Genomic DNA, 23,434 nt, shown 5'->3' on the forward strand with positions numbered 1-23,434 from the left:
AACACACTTGGCTAGTCAAAGTGCGCATGTGTAAAACAGGTTTCACCATGGTAACGTTGTAGCAACATTTGTAAAAATTGAAACACCACACCAGCTACAATGTTTCCATAGTCCACAGTAATTAATTAATGAGTTAATTTCATACACCTACACTCTTACATCGATCGAACAATTTACTGCTATGGAATGTTACTCACATTCCAATCTTTGCTTTGACGGTCTATTTGGAAGCCTCTTCATTTTGCTAGGTGCGAATCCTGAGTGCAAAAGGCTTCATTCAGTTCAGTGGAGGTTTTATTGGTGAATAACGGTCCGGTCTTCAAACTCAGTCACCATGTCTGATACCAAGATGTATTACAGCAGACCAACTCTTATTTCCAATTGGTAAGTAGACTAGCCAACTATTAATTCTCAAATATGTCTCAACTTCACGGCTATCTGCAGATCATATGAATGATGTACCTATTATTTACATCTAGGCATAAAAACAGAGAGGCCGAGCCCAAAGACTATGACTTCACTGTGTGTCCAGATGGAAAGAAGAAACTCAGCAAATCTACCTACAAACACTTTGGAACCTACATGGATGCAGTGAGCAATACCATCAAACAATATGAGATTATATATCAATGCTTTTTCTTTGATCTCGGTAGTTCATGTATCAGTTGGTCCTTTAAAACATAAATGATATATGTTGTTGTTGTTGCTGCTGTGACATAATCTACTTCTTACCGAAGTTCCCTCTGGAAAATAGCTATATATTCTAACTGTTATATTCTATGCTGTTCTACTCTTCTCTATTCTATGCTGTTCTACTCTTCTCTATTGTATTCTATGCTGTTCTATTCATCTCTATTCTATGCTGTTCTACTCTTCTCTATTGTATTCTATGCTGTTCTATTCATCTCTATTCTATGCTGTTCTACTCTTCTCTATTGTATTCTATGCTTTTCTATTAATCTCTATTCTATGCTGTTCTACTCTTCTCTATTGTATTCTATGCTGTTCTATTCATCTCTATTCTATGCCATTCTACTCTTCTCTATTGTATTCTATGCTGTTCTATTCATCTCTATTGTATTCTATGCTGTTCTATTCATCTCTATTCTATGCTGTTCTACCCTTCTCTATTGTATTATATGCTGTTCTATTCATCTCTATTCTATGATGTTCTACTCTTCTCTATTGTATTATATGCTGTTCTATTCATCTCTATTCTATGCTGTTCTACTCTTCTCTATTGTATTCTATGCTGTTCTATTCATCTCTATTCTATGCTGTTCTACTCTTCTCTATTGTATTCTATGCTGTTCTATTCATCTCTATTCTATGCTGTTCTACTCTTCTCTATTGTATTCTATGCTATTCTTTTCATCTCTATACTATGCTGTTCTACTCTTCTCTATTGTATTCTATGCTATTCTATTTAACCTCCAGGACTGGAGCACAAGCACAGAAACACAAATGTCCCAGTATCTCCTGAAGAGAGATTATGAGCCCAAGAAGACTCCTAAATCTATGGTGGAGGCTGACCACTTCCAGTCTGCAGGCTTTGACAGACGTACAGTCAGGTAGGCTGGAACTGTGGAACTGTAGCATAGTGCCGTCAGGTACAGTAGCTGGCTATAGGAGGACTGTAGCATAGTGCCGTCAGGTACAGTAGCTGGCTATAGGAGGACTGTAGCATAGTGCCGTCAGGTACAGTAGCTGGCTATAGGAGGACTGTAGCATAGTGCCGTCAGGTACAGTAGCTGACTATAGGAGGACTGTAGCATAGTGCCGTCAGGTACAGTAGCTGGCTATAGGAGGACTGTAGCATAGTGCCGTCAGGTACAGTAGCTGGCTATAGGAGGACTGTAGCATAGTGCCGTCAGGTACAGTAGCTGGCTATAGGAGGACTGTAGCATAGTGCCGTCAGGTACAGTAGCTGGCTATAGGAGGACTGTAGCATAGTGCCGTCAGGTACAGTAGCTGGCTATAGGAGGACTGTAGCATAGTGCCGTCAGGTACAGTAGCTGGCTATAGGAGGACTGTAGCATAGTGCCGTCAGGTACAGTAGCTGGCTATAGGAGGACTGTAGCATAGTGCCGTCAGGTACAGTAGCTGGCTATAGGAGGACTGTAGCATAGTGCCGTCAGGTACAGTAGCTGGCTATAGGAGGACTGTAGCATAGTGCCGTCAGGTACAGTAGCTGGCTATAGGAGGACTGTAGCATAGTGCCGTCAGGTACAGTAGCTGGCTATAGGAGGACTGTAGCATAGTGCCGTCAGGTACAGTAGCTGGCTATAGGAGGACTGTAGCATAGTGCCGTCAGGTACAGTAGCTGGCTATAGGAGGACTGTAGCATAGTGCCGTCAGGTACAGTAGCTGGCTATAGGAGGACTGTAGCATAGTGTCGTCAGGTACAGTAGCTGGCTATAGGAGGACTGTAGCATGTCACTTGCATTACATTGATACAGACTGAAGGTCTACAGCACATAAAACAGTATCACGAGCAGCAAATAATGCGATGAATTAGAATGTGCAAGACAGTGATGGGTTTGTCCATACATACTGATTCCATGTCTTTTCCTAATCAAGAAACGTTTAATTAAAAAATATATATTTTAGGAGCACATTCTCACTGACCTTTCAGGAGCACATTCTCACTGACCTTTCAGGAGCACGTTCTCACTGACCATTCAGGAGCACATTCTCACTGACCATTCAGGAGCACGTTCTCACTGACCATTCAGGAGCACATTCTCACTGACCATTCAGGAGCACGTTCTCACTGACCATTCAGGAGCACGTTCTCACTGACCATTCAGGAGCACGTTCTCACTGACCATTCAGGAGCACGTTCTCACTGACCATTCAGGAGCACGTTCTCACTGACCATTCAGGAGCACGTTCTCACTGACCATTCAGGAGCACGTTCTCACTGACCATTCAGGAGCACGTTCTCACTGACCATTCGAGCACATTCTTCTCCTTCATGGTGAAACTCATAGCAAGGCTGCATGAATAATTCACAAGAAACACCTTGTTCTTATACTCACAGACTCTATATTCAATTCACTTCAAATAACTTTTGTTTCCTGAGAGGGAACTTTGTGTGTGGTAAAGTATTGGTACGTACAAGACAAACATATATACATGTATGCAGTTACAGGCTTTACACCAGTGGAGGGGAGGACAGCTCATAATAATGGCTGGAACGGAGCAAATGGAATGGCGTCAAACACATGGAAACCATGGGTTTGATGTATTTGATACCATTCCACCTATTTTCCTCGAGCCATTACCACGAGCCCGTCCTCCCCAATTAAGGTGCCAAGGTGAATACACATACAGTATATTCATGATGTTGCAGTAGAATGTTGAGATGCTATGTATGTTATGTGCAGAGATTTACAAATTAAATGTAGGTGGACACTTTGTCTCTCTCTGGTCATGTGATCTCTTCACTGATAATGTGTTGATCCAGTGTTGTTTTACAGCAGAGACACAGCAGGACATGTGACTGATGTGACCAATAGCATCCTGCCACGTCATCGCCCCGGGCATGACCTGATGTAAGAGACCGTTCTCTGTTCGTCTTGCTTCTACACACAGTCAGTAACTAGTCTTCTCTTGTACTAGAGGACAGTGAGAACGGTGAACTCACTCTGTGTCGCTACTACTGTCTGCCAGAAGAGGGCGATATGACTGTTTGGTCGTTGAGGTCTCATTCTGCTGGTTAAATAACCACATTGTTTTACACAACAACAACAAAATCTCAAATGTTGATATTGACCATTTTAAAATATGATAACAGCTGAGAAACCTGTGCTGTAAGCAAAGTTCGAGAGGTTTGGAACATCCTTTGTTGAGAGGGCTGGAGCAAACATTTGCCTTTTGCTCCAATGCAACCCCTTTGTTTTCCACATTAAAACAGTCATTTAGGCCTGTAGTAAACATTACTGTCAAACACAATTGCATAAGAGATGGAAAAAGTGATGTATTCCTGATGTCGACGTCGGTCCTTACTTTGTGGGAGGCTAGCGCTACAGCTCACAACAACATTTGTAGTGTGTCTCACACACCACTGACACACACACACCACTAACACACACCACTGACACACACCACTGACACACACACACACCACTGACACACCCACTGACACACACCACTGACACACACACCACTGACACACACCACTGACACACACACACACACACCACTGACACACACACACCACACACACACCACTGACACACCCACTGACACACCCACTGACACACACCACTGACACACACCACTGACACACACCACTGACGCTTTTAGAAGACTTGGCAACACTTAACACAACATTCACTTAACAACATTTGAGTCATGCCAAGAGACCTTTCATGAACATCTGTCTGTATATTTGGTGTAGGCTATAAGATATCCCATTCGCACACTGTCTGGGCGTAGTGGCAATTTTATTTTACCTTAATTTTATTAGGGAGTCATACTGAGACCAAGGTCTCTTTTATAGATGAGCCCTGAATTACATAAATGACAGAAAATACACACATCAATATAAATGTGGTCCTCTGTAGCTCAGCTGGTAGAGCACGGCGCTTGTAACGCCAAGGTAGTGGGTTCGATCCCCGGGACCACCCAGACACAAAAATGTATGCACGCATGACTGTAAGTCGCTTTGGATAAAAGCGTCTGCTAAATGGCATATTATATTATTATATTATTATAAATACAAAATACAAGCAGAAAAAATAAAATAATGCACTCAGTGTTTGTCAAATCAAACTTGATTTAAGGTGCATTTAAAATAAGAATACACTTTACAGTAAAACAACATGATGGAGAGAAAACAAGACACAGTAGTGACAGATAGGGTCATAAACATGCAGCAGATGTAACATATCTATCCCTGTGAGCATAAACACCAGGTTGACTAGAGCCTGTGAGTTTGCCTCTGTGAGTCTGCCCAGAGAGAGTTATTCAGCAGTAGATTCTTGTAAGTTTTCCTGTGAGGGAAGCCATAGGCCAGTGGAAGCAGCTGAGGGGAGGACGGCTCATAATAATGTCTGGGACGGAGCGAATGGAATGGCATCAAACACATAGAAACCATGGAAACCATGTGATTGATGTATTTGATACCATTCCACTGATTCCGCTCCAGTCATTACCACGAGCCCCGTCCTCCCCAATTAAGGTGCCACCAGCCTCCTGTGCTATAGACCTAATGTATGACGTAATGAGTCCTTTCTCTCTGCAGCGTCAAACCTGTTTTAAAGTGTCTGTCTCCGATTCCAGGGAGTCGGACACCACATATGCAGTGGATTACCTACCCCAATGGGACTACAGCAAAGAGGCGGTGAGAGTGAGTGTCAAACATAATCAGATATTAATAACTGCATGGACTGTTTAGGATGAGTGTCATTTTCACTGGACACCCGTTCAAACCTCAAACACCTTTTCAAATGGATATCACCATTTCATAGTCTTCTGCCTTATTATTGAATTACTATCCCTTGTTTCTTCTCCTCCTAGACATACTGTTTCCTGTCATCTGACACACGTCAACTCCTCCTAGACATACTGTTTCCTCTCATCTGACACACGTCAACTCCTCCTAGACATACTGTTTCCTGTCATCTGACACACGTCAACTCCTCCTAGACATACTGTTTCCTCTCATCTGACACACGTCAACTCCTCCTAGACATACTGTTTCCTCTCATCTGACACACATCAACTCCTCCTAGACATACTGTTTCCTCTCATCTGACACACGTCGACCATGTGTTGACAGATACAGTACATTGTCATGTACCACCATGTATAGAAGGTTGTTATCCATAGCATTAGTGCTTCCATTTGAGTGTTTCTGTTATGTCATGTGTCATCATTTGGCTGTTCCAGAAGCACTTGTGATATGCTGCTCTGTCAGCAGTGGCAGGTTTCTAGCGTTATGTATTTAATGTGTGGTTTTATTTTTTCCTCTGTATAACTGTTCCCAGATGTGTAATAGAGTGGATAATGCTCTACAGAAGGACTAGTCTAGGATTCTGAGCTCTGGGCTTACCCTGCAGGGAGCTGCATACGTTTCACATTCAACTTTTAATTCCATAGAAATATATTTTTTAAACTCTTCTCATTTTTAACAGGAAATAAAACAAAGTATGGATTATAGTGCAATAGGTTCCCCATGTGGAGAGATTGCTGTGTGGATTTCTGATTCCCCTATTATGTAAACTTTAGTGAACTTAGTTTTTTATATGAGTACATTTGAGGACATGTGTGTGCTGATTTCCATGATCAATGTCCACCTGTTGCTGAGGTTGGCTACCTGTTCTTAGAAGACTATACTGCTGTTCAACAATCTTGGCAATACTTTGGAAAGGGACCAAATCAAATAAAGAAATCTGAAACTTTTTCAGATTAGATGTTTTGAGCTTCGATAAATGTCACTCCATAGAACCATTTTGTAGAGGCCCACATTATTAAGCTAGTCTGCGATCAAAGTACAACATTTCCACAGCTCTTTGTCTTGAGCAAAGAACCAGTGATAGACTCAAACCTTGTCACTTTTCCACCCAAGGGTATTACACCGGTGCCTGGCCTAACCTCAGGGTTTTACACCAGTGCCTGGCTTAAAGCCTCGAACTTGTGAAAAAGCAGCATCTACATCCACACATTGTGTCTCCCCCTCCAGAGGACCATGAAGGGCCCAGCAGACAGCAGTCCTGACTACAGGAAGCCCCAGTCCCAGTTCACAGACACCGCCGACTACCGTCGCGTGGGCAGGAACACCTGGCAGGATGAGAGCGGGGTCTATGGTACCCTGGGGGCCACATCCAGGTCCCAGGCTCAGCCCTCCAACCCCATCTGCCCCTAGAACCCTCGCCCTCCCTGGGGAACCACCACAGCATGGCCTCCTTAACCTGGTTCTCATGGTTCTCACCGACCAAGGCTATTTTTCTCACCACAGACTTTACTGTAGCAACTTTTTACCTCAGGATTTCTCTTTCTTTCACCTCGATCTATTGCTGTTTTGTATTTTTACATGAATAAAGCAAGTATTGCATGCCCAACGTTTATGTTTTCCTATAACAGTGTTTCATTTGAGTGATTTTGGTGGAAATGGATACACCGCTGTGCTCCAGTATTTGTGTTGCATCCCTCAGTGTTCAGTTCAGTCTTTTAGCATCTGGTGTCTCTCTGTGAGGTTTATGATCTGTATTTCCTAGTGTTTTCTCCTCTCATCTCCTAGGGCTAGGGTTGTCCAGTCCATTGTTATTTCTACATCCCATCCTATTATGTCATTGTTCTAAGTTCCTCCAACAAAAGCGCCCGTGTTCGTTTTCTCTCAGCAGAGGCAGAAAAGAACAAACCAATAACAGTCCAAGTGGGATTGAGTGCCTCTAGGTGTGGCGCTTTCAGACTCCTCTGGGGTCTCTCTTCAACCTTAAAAAAACGTTCTTATTGACTTACACAGGTTGTTAGGCTGAACGTGCGCGAACTCCCCTACCTCCCCCCTGGGGTTTGACCTGTACGTGAACTGGGAAGAAACCCTTCTGTTGACCCTTAAAGCATGTGTGTGTGTGTGTGTGTGTGTGTATGCTTGCATGGAGTGTGTGGGTGTCTGTTAACACGTCCCTATTTACCACCGACATGGCAGTGCTGTGTGCAAATTTAATTTACCGGTGGGCACATGAAATTGTGAACTCCCCGGGGAACTCCCTGGCCCCCCATGGGATCTGAACCCTTTTCGTTGGCCTGTAAAGCACATGTGTGTGGGTGTCTGCTTACCGTGACCCTACCTAGCCTACACCTTGGATATGAGTTAGACTGTGCTGTGAGAGAAAACATAATACATCCTGCCGTGTACGTTTCCTGTGTGCTTCAGTGTGCAGTGGACAACTGCTGTTTTGGATATCTGATATGTGGAGGGAAAGTATTGAAAAGCAGAAATTGAAGCTATAAGTCAGTGTGATGTGCTCATTATACTGTCTCTGTATAATGTCTATACTGTATATCTCTGCTGCTGTGTGAAAAAACGACAGTCGGAATTGCTCACGTTAAAATAAAAAGTTTTGAGGACACAAATTGGTGTGTAGGTCTCCTTGAGAGAGAGAGAGAGAAAGAGAGAGAGAGAGAGCAAGAGAGAGAGAGACAGAGAGACAGAGAGAGAGGCAGGCAGGCAGGCAAATCTACAGTATATGCAACGTTGTGTTTATCTCCTGGGGTGAGTGACATCATGCCCCCATGGTAACTATTTTTCACTGTGAAATAACAGGGCTGTGAATGTGATATAATTGTGGAAAGGGACATCCACAGAACCCTCACACAAGCCTGAACTTATATCACTACACTAGAGCTGTGATAACAGAGCATTTTGAGGCTTGTGTCTGTTAAACACATCATGATAACTGAAAAACCGTTTGGTTTTTCAAACCGTTTGGTTGACAGAAGAATTCTGTGCTGGATTTGTAATATGTTTGTCTTTACGAGTTACTATGAGAAACTGTTCAGTTTGAAGCTGAAGCACTCTGTTGAAAGCTTATAGTAGGTATTCAGTAATAAAGAAAATGTTTATATTGAACTTCCAGAGTGGTTAAATGTCTGGAGGACATGGGTATGGGGAGAGAATGTCTGACATACCAGAAATGACAGTAGGATCATCCAGCATTCCTCTGTGGTAAACAGAGAGCTAGTATCAGAGTTAGTACTGTATGTGAGGACTCTAGTTTACTACACAGCCAGAAACACTCATTCATAGAAATGTCACAGTAGCAGTTGACCCTATAGTGATTGTGAAAATGGTTTTCTGAGCAATCTTTTGAATTATTAGGACATGTAAACAGCTTAGTCAGCGTTCCAGCAGTGTGTTTGATCTGTGTGTGCATGGCCGTGGGAAGTAGGGGTGCTGAGGGTGCTGCAGCACACCCAGAATAAAAAATAAAAAATAATAATAATAAAAAATCACAAAAGTGGTGCACTTGGCCTTTAATTGTCCTGCTTTAGGTGACCGATATAACTGTCTGCAGCGCCAGCTCAGGCAAGAAGATTTGTCCAGCGGCAATAGTACTGTTTGTCCGTTTTGAGATGCCGTAGCCAGTCTACATTTCCTTAAAATAGTCAAAATTAATCTAAGATAACTGAAGAAATCCGTCATAAATGTTGACGTTTTTGCCGAGGAGATCTTAGTCGCGCAATTTTACATCTAACTGAGATGTTTGGTGCAGTATTTCTCAATGAACACATGTGCATGAAAACGAGTAGTCTCTCGTTGAATGACATTCAAAGACTTAATTGAAGAATCCCTACTGTTGACCAATCACCGACGAAGGGGCGTAGACTTCGTCTATCGACTTCGGCTTTCCTCTCAAATTATTTTTTTTGTCTGAACAACCGAAAAAAACTTACCGAAGTCCAAAATGAACAAAAACGTCATAAAATATTATCATAATATATGCACAAACTCTTCCGAACTGTTTCGGCTGGGAAGCATGGGGACGCCTTCATGCGGGAGTGACAGTTCGGATCAACTGAAAGTATGGATCTTATGTTACAGGAAGGGGGTCGCAGTTCCGGAGCGACCCACTAGGTGTCATTCTCCGACAACCTTAGGCACCTCCTCACTCACAGTCTGGACTAATCAGTATCCTATTGGTGTCACCTGTGTCTACCTGTTCACCTGTGTATTTATGCCCTCGCTTCCCTGTGTTCCCTTGCTCAGTTTTCTCTGTTAGTTTCTCTATGTCCAGCAGTAGTACTCAGTGTCTCATCGGAGACCTACAGTGGGGGAAAAAAGTATTTAGTCAGCCACCAATTGTGCAAGTTCTCCCACTTAAAAAGATGAGAGAGGCCTGTAATTTTCATCATAGGTACACGTGAACTATGACAGACAAATTGAGAAAAAAAAAATCCAGAAAATCACATTGTAGGATTTTTTATTAATTTATTTGCAAATTATGGTGGAAAATAAGTATTTGGTCACCTATAAACAAGCAAGATTTCTGGCTCTCACAGACCTGTAACTTTTTCTTTAAGAGGCTCCTCTGTCCTCCACTCGTTACCTGTATTAATGGCACCTGTTTGAACTTGTTATCAGTATAAAAGACACCTGTCCACAACCTCAAACAGTCACACTCCAAACTCCACTATGGCCAAGACCAAAGAGCTGTCAAAGGACACCAGAAACAAAATTGTAGACCTGCACCAGGCTGGGAAGACTGAATCTGCAATAGGTAAGCAGCTTGGTTTGAAGAAATCAACTGTGGGAGCAATTATTAGGAAATGGAAGACATACAAGACCACTGATAATCTCCCTCGATCTGGGGCTCCACGCAAGATCTCACCCCGTGGGGTCAAAATGATCACAAGAATGGTGAGCAAAAATCCCAGAACCACACGGGGGGACCTAGTGAATGACCTGCAGAGAGCTGGGACCAAAGTAACAAAGCCTACCATCAGTAACACACTACGCCGCCAGGGACTCAAATCCTGCAGTGACAGACGTGTCCCCCTGCTTAAGCCAGTACATGTCCAGGCCCATCTGAAGTTTGCTAAAATGCATTTGGATGATCCAGAAGAGGATTGGGAGAATGTCAGATGAAACCAAAATATAACTTTTTGGTAAAAACTCAACTCGTCGTGTTTGGAGGACAAAGAATGCTGAGTTGCATCCAAAGAACACCATACCTACTGTGAAGCATGGGGGTGGAAACATCATGCTTTGGAGCTGTTTTTCTGCAAAGGGACCAGGATGACTGATCCGTGTAAAGGAAAGAATGAATGGGGCCATGTATCGTGAGATTTTGAGTGAAAACCTCCTTCCATCAGCAAGGGCATTGAAGATGAAACGTGGCTGGGTCTTTCAGCATGACAATGATCCCAAACACACCGCCCGGGCAACGAAGGAGTGGCTTCGTAAGAAGCATTTCAAGGTCCTGGAGTGGCCTAGCCAGTCTCCAGATCTCAACCCCATAGAAAATCTTTGGAGGGAGTTGAAAGTCTGTGTTGCCCAGCGACAGCCCCAAAACATCACTGCTCTAGAGGAGATCTGCATGGAGGAATGGGCCAAAATACCAGCAACAGTGTGTGAAAACCTTGTGAAGACTTACAGAAAACGTTTGACCTGTGTCATTGCCAACAAAGGGTATATAACAAAGTATTGAGAAACTTTTGTTATTGACCAAATACTTATTTTCCACCATAATTTGCAAATAAATTCATTAAAAATCCTACAATGTGATTTTTCTGGATTTCTTTTCTCATTTTGTCTGTCATAGTTGACGTGTACCTATGATGAAAATTACAGGCCTCTCTCATCTTTTTAAGTGGGAGAACTTGCACAATTGGTGGCTGACTAAATACTTTTTTCCCCCACTGTATGTACAGGTACTTGAGAAGTGTTCTAATAATAATAATAATAATAATAATAATGCCATTTAGCAGACGCTTTTATCCAAAGCGACTTACAGTCATGTGTGCGTACATTTTTACGTTCTCCCTGTTTCGTTATTTGTTTCAGTCTTAGGTAGTATTTCGCATTTTGGCTGTCAGACGGTTTTTGGAGACTTATTTGCTCCGCCTTTCTTTTATCGTGATAAGTCCGTTATTTTGTATTCTGGCTTCGGGACCACCAGTAAAGGTCCTTGTTTCACCATCTCTGCCTACTGCCTACTGTATATCCTGCACCGCACCTGGGTCACACCTGACCCCAACCCTTACAATCTTACACATAGTTTTCAGATACAAACTTTATATGTCTGAACTCAAAATCAAATAGGGTTCACCAAAATTAACATGGTCACTGTGGTAGAACGTTTACTTTGATTGGTGATTTTCTGCATTAACAAAAGTCCCATCAGGTAGCCTGATTTCAGATGTGTCCATACACTGAGTGTACAAAACATTAAGAACACTGAATCCAGGTGAAAGCTATGATCCCTTATTGATGTCACTTGTTAAATCCACTGTTTGGTGTTCTTTGGATGCAACTCAGCATTCTTTGTCCTCCAAACATGACGAGTTGAGTTTTTACCAATCCTCTTCTGGATCATCCAAATGCACTCTAGCAAACTTCAGACGGGCCTGGACATGTACTGGCTTAAGCAGGGGGACACGTCTGACACTGCAGGATTTGAGTCCCTGGCGGCGTAGTGTGTTACTGATGGTAGGCTTTGTTACTTTGGTCCCAGCTCTCTGCAGGTCATTCACTAGGTCCCCCCGTGTGGTTCTGGGATTTTTGCTCACCGTTCTTGTGATCATTTTGACCCAACGGGGTGAGATCTTGCGTGGAGCCCCATATCGAGGGAGATTATCAGTGGTCTTGTATGTCTTCCATTTCCTAATAATTGCTCCCACAGTTGATTTCTTCAAACCAAGCTGCTTTCCTATTGCAGATTCAGTCTTCCCAGCCTGGTGCAGGTCTACAATTTTGTTTCTGGTGTCCTTTGACAGCTCTTTGGTCTTGGCCATAGTGGAGTTTGGAGTGTGACTGTTTGAGGTTGTGGACAGGTGTCTTTTATACTGATAACAAGTTCAAACAGGTGCCATTAATACAGGTAACGAGTGGAGGACAGAGGAGCCTCTTAAAGAAGAAGTTACAGGTCTGTGAGAGCCAGAAATCTTGCTTGTTTGTAGGTGACCAAATACTTATTTTCCACCATAATTTGCAATTAAATTCATAAAAAATCCTACAATGTGATTTTCTGGATTTTTTCCCCTCAATTTGTCTGTCATAGTTGACGTGTACCTATGATGAAAATTACAGGCCTCTCTCATCTTTTTAAGTGGGAGAACTTGCACAATTGGTGGCTGACTAAATACTTTTTTTCCCCACTGTACATTGCTTACATCTGCTATGACAGGCTCATTGTCCACCCTCCCTCCCAAAAGCCTGGAAGGGATGAGAGAGCCACGCCTATGGGTTCGTAGCTTCAACCCCACAGCACACAAACACACACACACCCACTTACACACACCAATTAATTAATGGACTGCTGAATGTATTTAATTTTTCTTGCTTTGTTCGCTCTTTTCCATATTATGTCTACCTCTGATAAGTTACCCAGGAAAGGGCTGAAAATAGCCCATATTAATATATGTAGCCTTAGAAATAAGGTTAATCAATAACTTGCTAACATCAGATAACGTTCATATATTAGCCATTTCTGAGACTCACTTAGATAATTGATGCAGCAGTAGCAATACAAGGATATAACATCTATAGAAGAGATAGGAATGCTTATGGGGGAGGTGTTGCTGTATATATTCAGAGCCATATCCCTGTTATGCTTAGAGAATATCTTATGTCAAGTGCTAAAAGTAAGTATCTCAATAATATGTGTGAAAAGCTTGATAGTGTATGTGATGTAAACAGAGAGGTCTACTTTCTTGTGGACCTGAATATTGACTGGTTTTCATCAAGCTGTCCACTCAAGAAGAAGCTTCTCAATGTAACCAGTGCCTGTAATCTGGTTCAGGTTATTAATCAACCTACCAGGGTGTTTACAAGCACTACAGGAACAAGATCATCCACATGTATTGATCACATTTTTACTAATACTGTAGAACTTTGTTCTAAAGCTGTATCCGTACTCATTGGATGCAGTGATCACAATATAGTGGCTATATCCAGGAAAGCCAAAGTTCCAAAAGCTGGGCCTAAAATAGTGTATAAGAGATCGCACATAATAATTTGCTGTGACTCTTATGTGGATGATGTTAAAAATATTTGTTGGTCTGATGTGATTGATAAGGAGCATCCAGACACTGCACTTGATGAATTTTTGAAATTGCTTCTTCCAATCATTGATAAACATGCACCTGTTAAGAAACTGACTGTTAGAACTGTTAAGGCTCCATGGATTGATGAGGAATTGAAAAACTGTATGGTTGAAAGAGACGGGGCAAAAGGAGTGGCTAATAAGTCTGGCTGCACATCTGACTGGCTGACTTACTGCAAATTGAGAGATTATGTGACTAACCTCAACAAAAAGAAGATCAACTATAATATGAAGCCAAGATCAATGATATGAAGAAGTATGGAGAAAAAAAATTGGAGTACTTTATATGAAATTATGGGCAGAAAGATACATTTAACTCCATCTTTAATCGAATCAGGTGACTTATTCATCACAAAACCATTTGATGTTGCCAATTATTTTAATGATTACTTCATTGGCAAGGTGTCACGTACGTTAAGAGACGGGTCGGACCAAGGTGCAGCGTGAAAGGCGTACATGTTTATTTAACTAATAAACACACGACACAGTAACCAAAATAACAGCCTTAACCGTGACGGTCCAAAGGGCTAACACACAAACCTAAACAGGAACACAACAAGATCCCACAACACAGGCAGGAAAACTGGCTGCCTAAGTATGAACCCCAATCAGAGACAACGAGCGACAGCTGCCTCTGATTGGGAACCACACCCGGCCAAACATAGAAATACAAAACCTAGAATATTCACACCCTGACCAAACTAGCTAGAGTTCTATAGGCCAGGGCGTGACACAAGGTGGGCAAACTTAGGCAGGAAATGCCAACAATGAACAGTGAGCCATCATACTCATAAATAAAAAAACAAATAATGAAAGAAAAGCATTGCAAGTTTGAATTTTGTAAAGTTAGTGTGGGAGAGGTGGGAGAGGTGGAAGGATTATTGTTATCGATCAATAATGACAAACCTCCTGGCATTGACAACTTAGATGGAAAGCTACTGAGGATGGTAGCTGACTCTATGGCCACTCCTATCTGTCATATATTTAATCTGAGCCAAGAGGAAAGTCTTTGTCCTCAGGCCTGGAGGGAAGCCAAAGTCATTCCGCTTCCCAAGAGTGGTAAAGCCTTTACTGGTTCTAACAGCAGACCTATCAGCTTGCTGTCAGCTCTTAGCAAAAATGTGTGTTTGACAAAATACAATGCTACTTCTCCGTAAACAAATTAACAGCAGACTTTCAGCATGCTTATAGAGAAGGGCACTCAACATGTACTGCACTGACACTAATGACTGATGATTGGTTGAAATAAATTGATAATGAATAGATTGTGGGAGCTGTACTGTTAGATTTCCATGCAGCTTTTCATATTATTGACCATAACCTGTTGTTGAGAAAACCTATGTGTTATGGCTTTTCAACATCTGCCATATCGTGGATTCAAAGCAATCTATCTAATACAACTGAGGGTTTTCTTCAATGGAAGCTTCTCTAATGTCAAACATGTAAAGTGTGGTGTACCGCAGGGCAGCTATCTAGGCCCTCTACTCTTTTCTATGTTTATCGATGCCATTAAACAAGGCATGTGTGTCCATGTATGCTGATGATTCAACCATATACGCATCAGCAACCACAGCTAATGAAGTCACTGAAACACTTAAAAAGAGTTGCAGTCTGTTTTGGAATGGATGGCCAGTAATAAACTGGTCCTGAATAATATATAAAAATAAGAGCATTGTATTTGGTACAAATCATTCCCTAAGTTCTAGATCAGGCTCTGATCAGTCCCTACACCCAAACGAGGACATTGCGTTCATCCACCTCTGGCCTGCTGGCTCCCCTTCCTCTGCGGAAGCACAGCTCCCGCTCAGCCCAGTCAAAACTGTTCGCTGCTCTGGCACCCCAATGGTGGAACAAGCTCCCTCACGACGCCAGGACAGCGGAGTCACTCACCACCTTCCGGAGACATTTGAAACCCCACCTCTTTAAGGAATACCTGGGATAGGCTAAAGTATTCCTTCTAACCCCCCCCCCCCCCAAATTGTAAAGTGGTTATCCCACTGGCTATAGGGTGAACGCACCAATTTGTGAGTCGCTCTGGCTAAGAGCGTCTGCTAAATGACGTTAATGTGCCCTTGAGCAAGGCACTTAACCCTAATTGCTCCTGTAAGTCGCTCTGGTTAAGAGCGTCTGCTAAATGACTAAAATGTAAATGTAAAATGTAGACCTCAGCTGAATCTTGTAATGAATGGTGTGGCATATTGAACAAGTTGAGGAGACTAAATTACTTGGTGTTACCTTAGATTGTAAACTGTCATGGTCAAAACATATACAATCCAAATCAAATCAAACCTAATTTTATTGGTCACATACACATTTTTTGCAGATGTTATTGCGGGTGTAGCGAAATGCTTGTGTTCCTAGCACCAACAGTAAAGTAGTATCAAAAAATTCACAACAATACACACAAATCTAAACGTATAAGTGTTGAATTAAGAAATATATAAATATTAGGACGAGCAATGTCGGAGTGGCATTGACTAAAATACAGTAGAATAGAATACAGTATATACATATGAAATGAGTAAAGCAGAATGTAAATATTATTAAAGTGACTAGTGTTCCATTATTAAAGTGGCCAGTGATTCCATGTCTATGTATACAGTGGGGAGAACAAGTATTTGATACACTGCTGATTTTGCAGGTTTTCCTACTTACAAAGCATGTAGAGGTCTGTAATTTTTATCATAGGTACACTTCAACTGTGAGAGACGGAATCTAAAACAAAAATCCAGAAAATCACATTGTATGATTTTTAAGTAATTAATTTGCATTTTATTGCATGACATAAGTATTTGATACATCAGAAAAGCAGAACTTAATATTTGGTACAGAAACCTTTGTTTGCAATTACAGAGATCATACGTTTCCTGTAGGTCTTGACCAGGTTTGCACACACTGCAGCAGGGATTTTGGCCCACTCCTCCATTTTCATTTTCTAATTCTACGTTGGCCAATAGAACGGATGGTAGAGTAAGTTTACTCACTCGCCTACGAATTCTCCGAAGGCAGCCCGACCTCCGCACCCTTTTTCTACGTCTTTTCTTCACGTAAATGTCGGGGATTTGGGCCCGTTCCCGAGAAAGCAGTACATCCTTCGCGTCGGACTCATTAAAGAAAAAATCTTCGTCCAGTGCGAGGTGAGTAATCGATGTTCTGATGTCCAGAAGTTATTTTTGGTCATAAGAGACGGTAGCAGCAACATTATGTACACAATAAGTTAGAAAATAAGTTACAAACAACGCAAAAAAACTAACAAAATAGCACAGTTGGTTAGGAGCCTTTAAAATGGCAGCCATCCCCTCTGGCGCCACTATTATTGTCAGAGCGGGCGTAGGTGTGGTGTAGGAATCAGATGCAGGACACAGATGCTAGTCCAAAAATACTTTAGCAAAGTCCACAGAATGAACGGCTACAAAAAGAGCCGGAGGCACGAGAAAACTAACGCACACAGCATATAAATGCAAAACACGCACAACAAGTGCGGACTCTCTATCTAAAACAGGAAATAGAGCACAAACTGACTGGAAGCACCTGCTGACAAGGAACAACTACACACAACCACAAGACAGAAACAACGAGAACTTAAAGGACACATAATCAAGACAAAATGAGAAACAGGTGTACCAAAACAGACCAAACCAAACAAACACAGAAACAACGAACGGTGGCAGCTAGTACTCCGGGGACGACGACCGCCGAAGCCTGCCCGAACAAGGAGGAGGCGCAGCCTCGGCAGAAACCGTGACAATTATATCCAAAAGTTATTTCCGGCTGTATGTAATAACACAAAAAAACGTTCTGGGCTGATAATGTAAGAAATAAAACACACACAAAAAAAAAATACTGCAAAGTTGCTCAGGAGCTAGAAGCAGAGCTGCCATGTCTGTCGGCGCCATCTTTCCAAATATAGATTAAATGGTTGTAAAGATGGGGAGAGGTCTGTCCGTAATAAAGAGATGCTCTGCTTTTTTGACACCACACTCCAAAAAGCAAGTCCTGCAGGCTCTATTTTGTCTTATCTTCATTATTGTCCAGTTGTGTGGTTGAGTGCTGCAAGGAATGACCTAGTTAAGATGTAGCTGGCCCAGAACAGAGCGGCACGTCTTGCTCTTGATTGTAATCAGAGAGCTAATATAAACACTATGCATGCCAGTCTCTCTTGGCTAAAAGTTGAGGAGAGACTGACTGCATCACTTCTTCTTTTTATAAGAAACATTAATGCGTTGAAAATTCCAAATTGTTTGCATAGTAAACTAACACAAAGCTCTGACACACACACTTACCCCACCAGATATGCCACCAGGGGTCTTTTCACAGTCCCCAAATCCAGAACAAATTTAAGAAAGCGTTCAGTATTATATAGAGCCATTATTGCATGGAACTCCCTTCCATCTCATGTTGCTCAAATGAACGGCAAACCTGGTTAAAAAAAAAAGATAAAGCAACACTTCAAGGTTCAAGGCCTCTCCCCAATTTTTCCTAGATATTTTGTGTGTATGTATTGATATGTAGGCTACGTGTGCCTTTCTTAAATGTATGTAGTTCTGTCCTTGAGCTGTTCTTGTCTATTAATGTTCTGTATTATCTCATGTTTCATGTGGACCCCAGGAAGGGTAGCTGCTGCTTTCGCAACAGCTAATGGGGATCCTAATAAAATACCAAATACCAAATCTGTGTAGATGAAGGGGAGGAGACAGGTTAAAGAAGGATTTTTAAGTCTTGGGACAATTGAGACATGGATTGTGTATGTGTGCCATTCAGAGGGTGAATAGGCAAGACAAAAGATTTGAAGTGTCTTTGAACGGGGTATGGTAGTAGGTGCCAGGCGCACCAGTTTGTGTCAAGAACTGCAACGCTGCTGGGTTTTTCACGATCAACAGTTTCCCATGTGTATCAAGAATGGTCCACCACCCAAAGGACATCCAGCCAACTTGACACAACTGTGGGAAGCATTGGAGTCAACATGGGCCAGTATCCCTGCGAAACGCTTTCGACACCTTGTAGAGTCCATGCCCCGATGAATTGAGGCTGTTCTGAGGGCAAAAGGGAGTGCAACTCAATATTAGGAAGATGTTCTTAATGTTTTGTACACTCAGTGTTTAAACAGGATTATTAGGGAAATCGTTCTGCTTTCAAAGCATGTAAACGCTTTAAACTATTACAGTAATCTGACTATCCACAATAATCATATTATTGTGTGCATGTAACCATGCTCACTACTGTTTCCCCCAATTCCACAGAAATCACATTCAACACATCTGCATTCCTTCATTGTGCAATAATTCATTTCACTTGGTCTGGACAGTTGGACCGAAGCCTTAAACTTAGCTAACAAGATTCAGGTCAACTCTTTTCTACACAAACAATTTCCATACATGCAGATGGAGAGAAAATAAACTTCTGTCTGGGAAAAGTCACTCAGTCTGAAACGAACTACGTACGCACACAAGCAAACGCATGCACACTCACATACACACACACACACAGTAGAGTTTAGTGGAAAACTTGCAAAACACAAATCAGATCAATCAAATCAAATGTATTGGTCACATACAGATGGTTAGCAGATGTTATTGCGAGTGTAGCGAAATGCTTGTGCTTCTGGTTCCGACAGTGCAGCAATATCTAGCAAGTAATATGTAACTGTTCTACAACAAATACCTAATACACACAAACCTAAGTAAAGGAATGGAATAAGAATATATAAATATATGTATGAGCAATGTCATTATCAGAGCGGCATAGTCTAAGATGCAATAGATAGTATAGAATACAGTATATACATATGAGATGGGTAATGCAAGATATGTAAACATTATTAAAGTGGCATTATTAAAGTGACTTGTGTTCCATTTATTAAAGTGGCCAGTGATTTTCAGGTCTGTATGTAGGCAGCAGCCTCTCTGTGCTAGTGATGGCACAAAGGGAGCCCTCAGACCACTGAGTAGTAGATACAGTAGTTCCTGTTTATTCTGGTTTCTAACCACCATGTCATCATGCCACCATGTCATAAAGGTGCCTCCACCTGTAGAGACAGACAGTCAGACAGACAGGGAGACTCTACATGATGACATTGTGAAATGGTGGTTAAAAACTGTCTGACTGTCTGTATGTTTGTCTGACTGTCTGTCTGACAGTGCTGAGGAGTAAAAGTGAGATGGGATTGTTGGCATGGCGTGTTGGCCTACCCACAAACCCTTGCTAAAGGACCAAAGCACATGGAATCTATTCAGACCCCTTGACTTTTTCCACATTTTGTTACATTACGTTTACGTCATTTAGCAGACGCTCTTATCCAGAGCGACTTACAAATAGGTGCGAGGAGAATGTAATGACTTCTGGTTTATCATCTGGTTTGTAAAAGTAAAAATACCATGGTAACCTGGTTGTCATGGGATGAGGATCATTCCCTTATTGGCAACAACGTGAGATCCTCCTTACGTTTCTGTGTTTCAGCTAGTCAGGTTGAATGCAAGTGGGTCAATACCTGTTGTTTAGGAGGATGGCAGAGCTGTTTCTGTCACGAGTTCTGTAGTGGATGCGGTGGTGGAGTCAGGCGCAGGACACAGAAGTATAGTCACGAATACTTTACTCAAAAATAAAGTAAGGTACACACAAAAATAACAACCTCCCAAAACACAAGAGGTGAGAACAAATACGCAAGTGCGCAAATACCATAACACGGTAAGGACACAGAACCTAAAACGCTAGACAGGCGGACAATAACACACAAAATGCAACCTAACAAAGGGGAACTTATAGGAGACATAATCAAGACAAGAATACAAGACAGGTGCATCAACTAGACAAAACCAAACAAACATTGAAAACATCAAGCGGTAGTAGCTAGTACTCCGGGGACGACGAACGCCGAAGCCTGCCCGAGCAAGGAGGAGGAGCAGCCTCGGCGGTCTCCGTGACAGTTTCCTTAGGACTCAGAAACATTCTCTCCTGGATTAATACTATTTTTAATTCGCATACCACCCAACAGATCCACAGATTACGTCATCTCTACTGCACTCCACACTGCCCTCACCCACCACTCGCTACTTGTACTACCGTATATACAGTAGCCGTGTTATTTTTACTCATTATTGTTATTCGTAATTCACTGTGTATTTATTCCTCTAGTCAATTTTTTTGATTTTTTTTTATCTTGTACATGATTTATCTTTAACTGTGCATTGTTGGAAAAGGACCCGTAAGTAAGCGGTTCACTGTTAGTCTACACCTTGTTTCACAATTAAACAATATATATATATTTTTTTTTTAGTGTTATTCACAAGCCTTTTGAGCGTCAGTGAAAATGTATGGTTAGCCATATTTGTGAGAACCACACTACAAAACATTATACACTGCTCAAAAAAATAAAGGGAACACTTAAACAACACAATGTAACTCCAAGTCAATCACACTTCTGTGAAATCAAACTGTCCACTTAGGAAGCAACACTGATTGACAATACATTTCACATGCTGTTGTGCAAATGGAATAGACAACAGGTGGAAAATATAGGCAATTAGCAAGACACCAACAATAAAGGACTGGTTTTGCAGGTGGTGACCACAGACACTTCTCAGTTCCTATGCTTCCTGGCTGATGTTTTGGTCACTTTTGAATGCTGGCTGTGCTTTCTATTTGTAGCATGAGATGGAGTCTACAACCCACACAAGTGGCTCAGGTAGTGCTCATCCAGGATGGCACATCAATGCGAGCTGTGGCAAGAAGGTTTGCTGTGTCTGTCAGCGTAGTGTCCAGAGCATGGAGGCGCTACCAGGAGACAGGCCAGTACATCAGGAGACGTGGAGGAGGCCGTAGGAGGGCAACAACCCAGCAGGAGGACTGCTACCTCAGCCTTTGTGCAAGGAGGAGCAGGAGGAGCACTGCCAGAGCCCTGCAAAATGACCTCCAGCAGGCCACAAATGTGCATGTGTCTGCTCAAACGGTCAGAAACAGACTCCATGAGGGTGGTATGAGGGCCCGACGTCCACAGGTGGGGGTTGTGCTTACAGCCCAACACCGTGCAGGACGTTTGGCATTTGCCAGAGAACACCAAGATTGGCAAATTCGCCACTGGCGCCCTGTGCTCTTCACAGATGAAAGCAGGTTCACACTGAGCACATGTGACAGACGTGACAGAGTCTGGAGACGCCGTGGAGAACGTTCTGCTGCCTGCAACATCCTCCAGCATGACCGGTTTGGCGGTGGGTCAGTTATGGTGTGGGGTGGCATTTCTTTGGGGGGCCGCACAGCCCTCCATGTGCTCACCAGAGGTAGCCTGACTGCCATTAGGTACCGAGATGAGATCCTCAGACTCCTTGTGAGACCATATGCTGGTACGGTTGGCCCTGGGTTCCTCCTAATGCAAGACAATGCTAGACCTCATGTGGCTGGAGTGTGTCAGCAGTTCCTGCAAGAGGAAGGCATTGATGCTATGGACTGGCCCGCCCGTTCCCCAGACCTGAATCCAATTGAGCACATCTGGGACATCATGTCTCGCTCCATCCACCAACGCCACGTTGCACCACAGACTGTCCAGGAGTTGGCGGATGCTTTAGTCGATGTCTGGGAGGAGATCCCTCAGGAGACCATCCGCCACCTCATCAGGAGCATGCCCAGGCGTTGTAGGGAGGTCATACAGGCACGTGGAGGCCACACACACTACTGAGCCTCATTTTGACTTGTTTTAAGGACATTACATCAAAGTTGGATCAGCTTGTAGTGTGGTTTTCCACTTTAATTTTGAGGGTGACTCCAAATCCAGACCTCCATGGGTTGATAAATTTGATTTCCATTGATAATTTTTGTGTGATTTTGTTGTCAGCACATTCAACTATGTAAAGAAAAAAGTATTTAATAAGATTATTTCATTCATTCAGATCTAGGATGTGTTGTTTAAGTGTTCCCTTTATTTTTTTGAGCAGTGTATTATTACACTGTGTCTTACAGACCCAATAATAGGCACAGTGTTTATGTGTTACTAATCCATTATGCAAGGTGGTTGGTCTGGTATCATCAACATGCCTCGGTTGTCACTAGATTCTATACCCACAAAGTCAGATTCCACAACCACAAAGTCAGATTCCCCAGCCACAAAGTCAGATTCAACAGCCACAAAGTCAGATTTTACAGCCACAAAGTCAGATTCCACAGCCACAAAGTCAGATTCCCCAGCCACAAAGTCAGATTCCACAGCCACAAAGTCAGATTCAACAGCCACAAAGTCAGATTTTACAGCCACAAAGTCAGATTCCACAGCCACAAAGTCAGATTCCCCAGCCACAAAGTCAGATTCCACAGCCACAAAGTCAGATTCCCCAGCCACAATGTCAGATTCCCCAGCCACAAAGTCAGATTCCACAGCCACACAGTCAGATTTCACAGCCACAAAGTCAGATTCCACAGCCACAAAGTCAGATTCCACAGCCACAAAGTCAGATTCCACAGCCACAAAGTCAGATTCCACAGCCACAAAGTCAGATTCCACAGCCACAAAGTCAGATTCCACAGCCACAAAGTCATAGTTGTCTGTGACGACCACAGGTGTGCCATCATTAACCATGACCCTCTAGCACCTGCTGATGTTGTATGTGTTACAGGTGGCTTTGACCAACAACAGGACATCTGATTATTCTAATCTGGAAACTACTTTTACATAA

General features: G+C 42.5%; 1 protein-coding gene across 1 annotated transcript; it reads left to right on the top strand.

Moving 5' to 3' along the window:
• Positions 1 to 334: 334 nt before the first annotated feature.
• On the top strand, positions 335 to 6,874 carry LOC311144411 (cilia- and flagella-associated protein 95-like; the record flags this gene model as incomplete). The annotated part of the gene is made up of 6 exons (XM_084180419.1): positions 335 to 384; positions 480 to 591; positions 1,438 to 1,571; positions 3,486 to 3,557; positions 5,290 to 5,350; positions 6,692 to 6,874. 6 exons carry the CDS (start codon positions 335 to 337, stop codon positions 6,872 to 6,874), a joined length of 612 nt encoding a protein of 203 aa, XP_084036545.1.
• Positions 6,875 to 23,434: the final 16,560 nt, after the last annotated feature.

This window comes from Coregonus lavaretus, assembly GCF_964263955.1.
Source record: "Coregonus lavaretus genome assembly, chromosome: 17".
Classification (NCBI taxonomy): Eukaryota; Metazoa; Chordata; class Actinopteri; order Salmoniformes; family Salmonidae; genus Coregonus; species Coregonus lavaretus.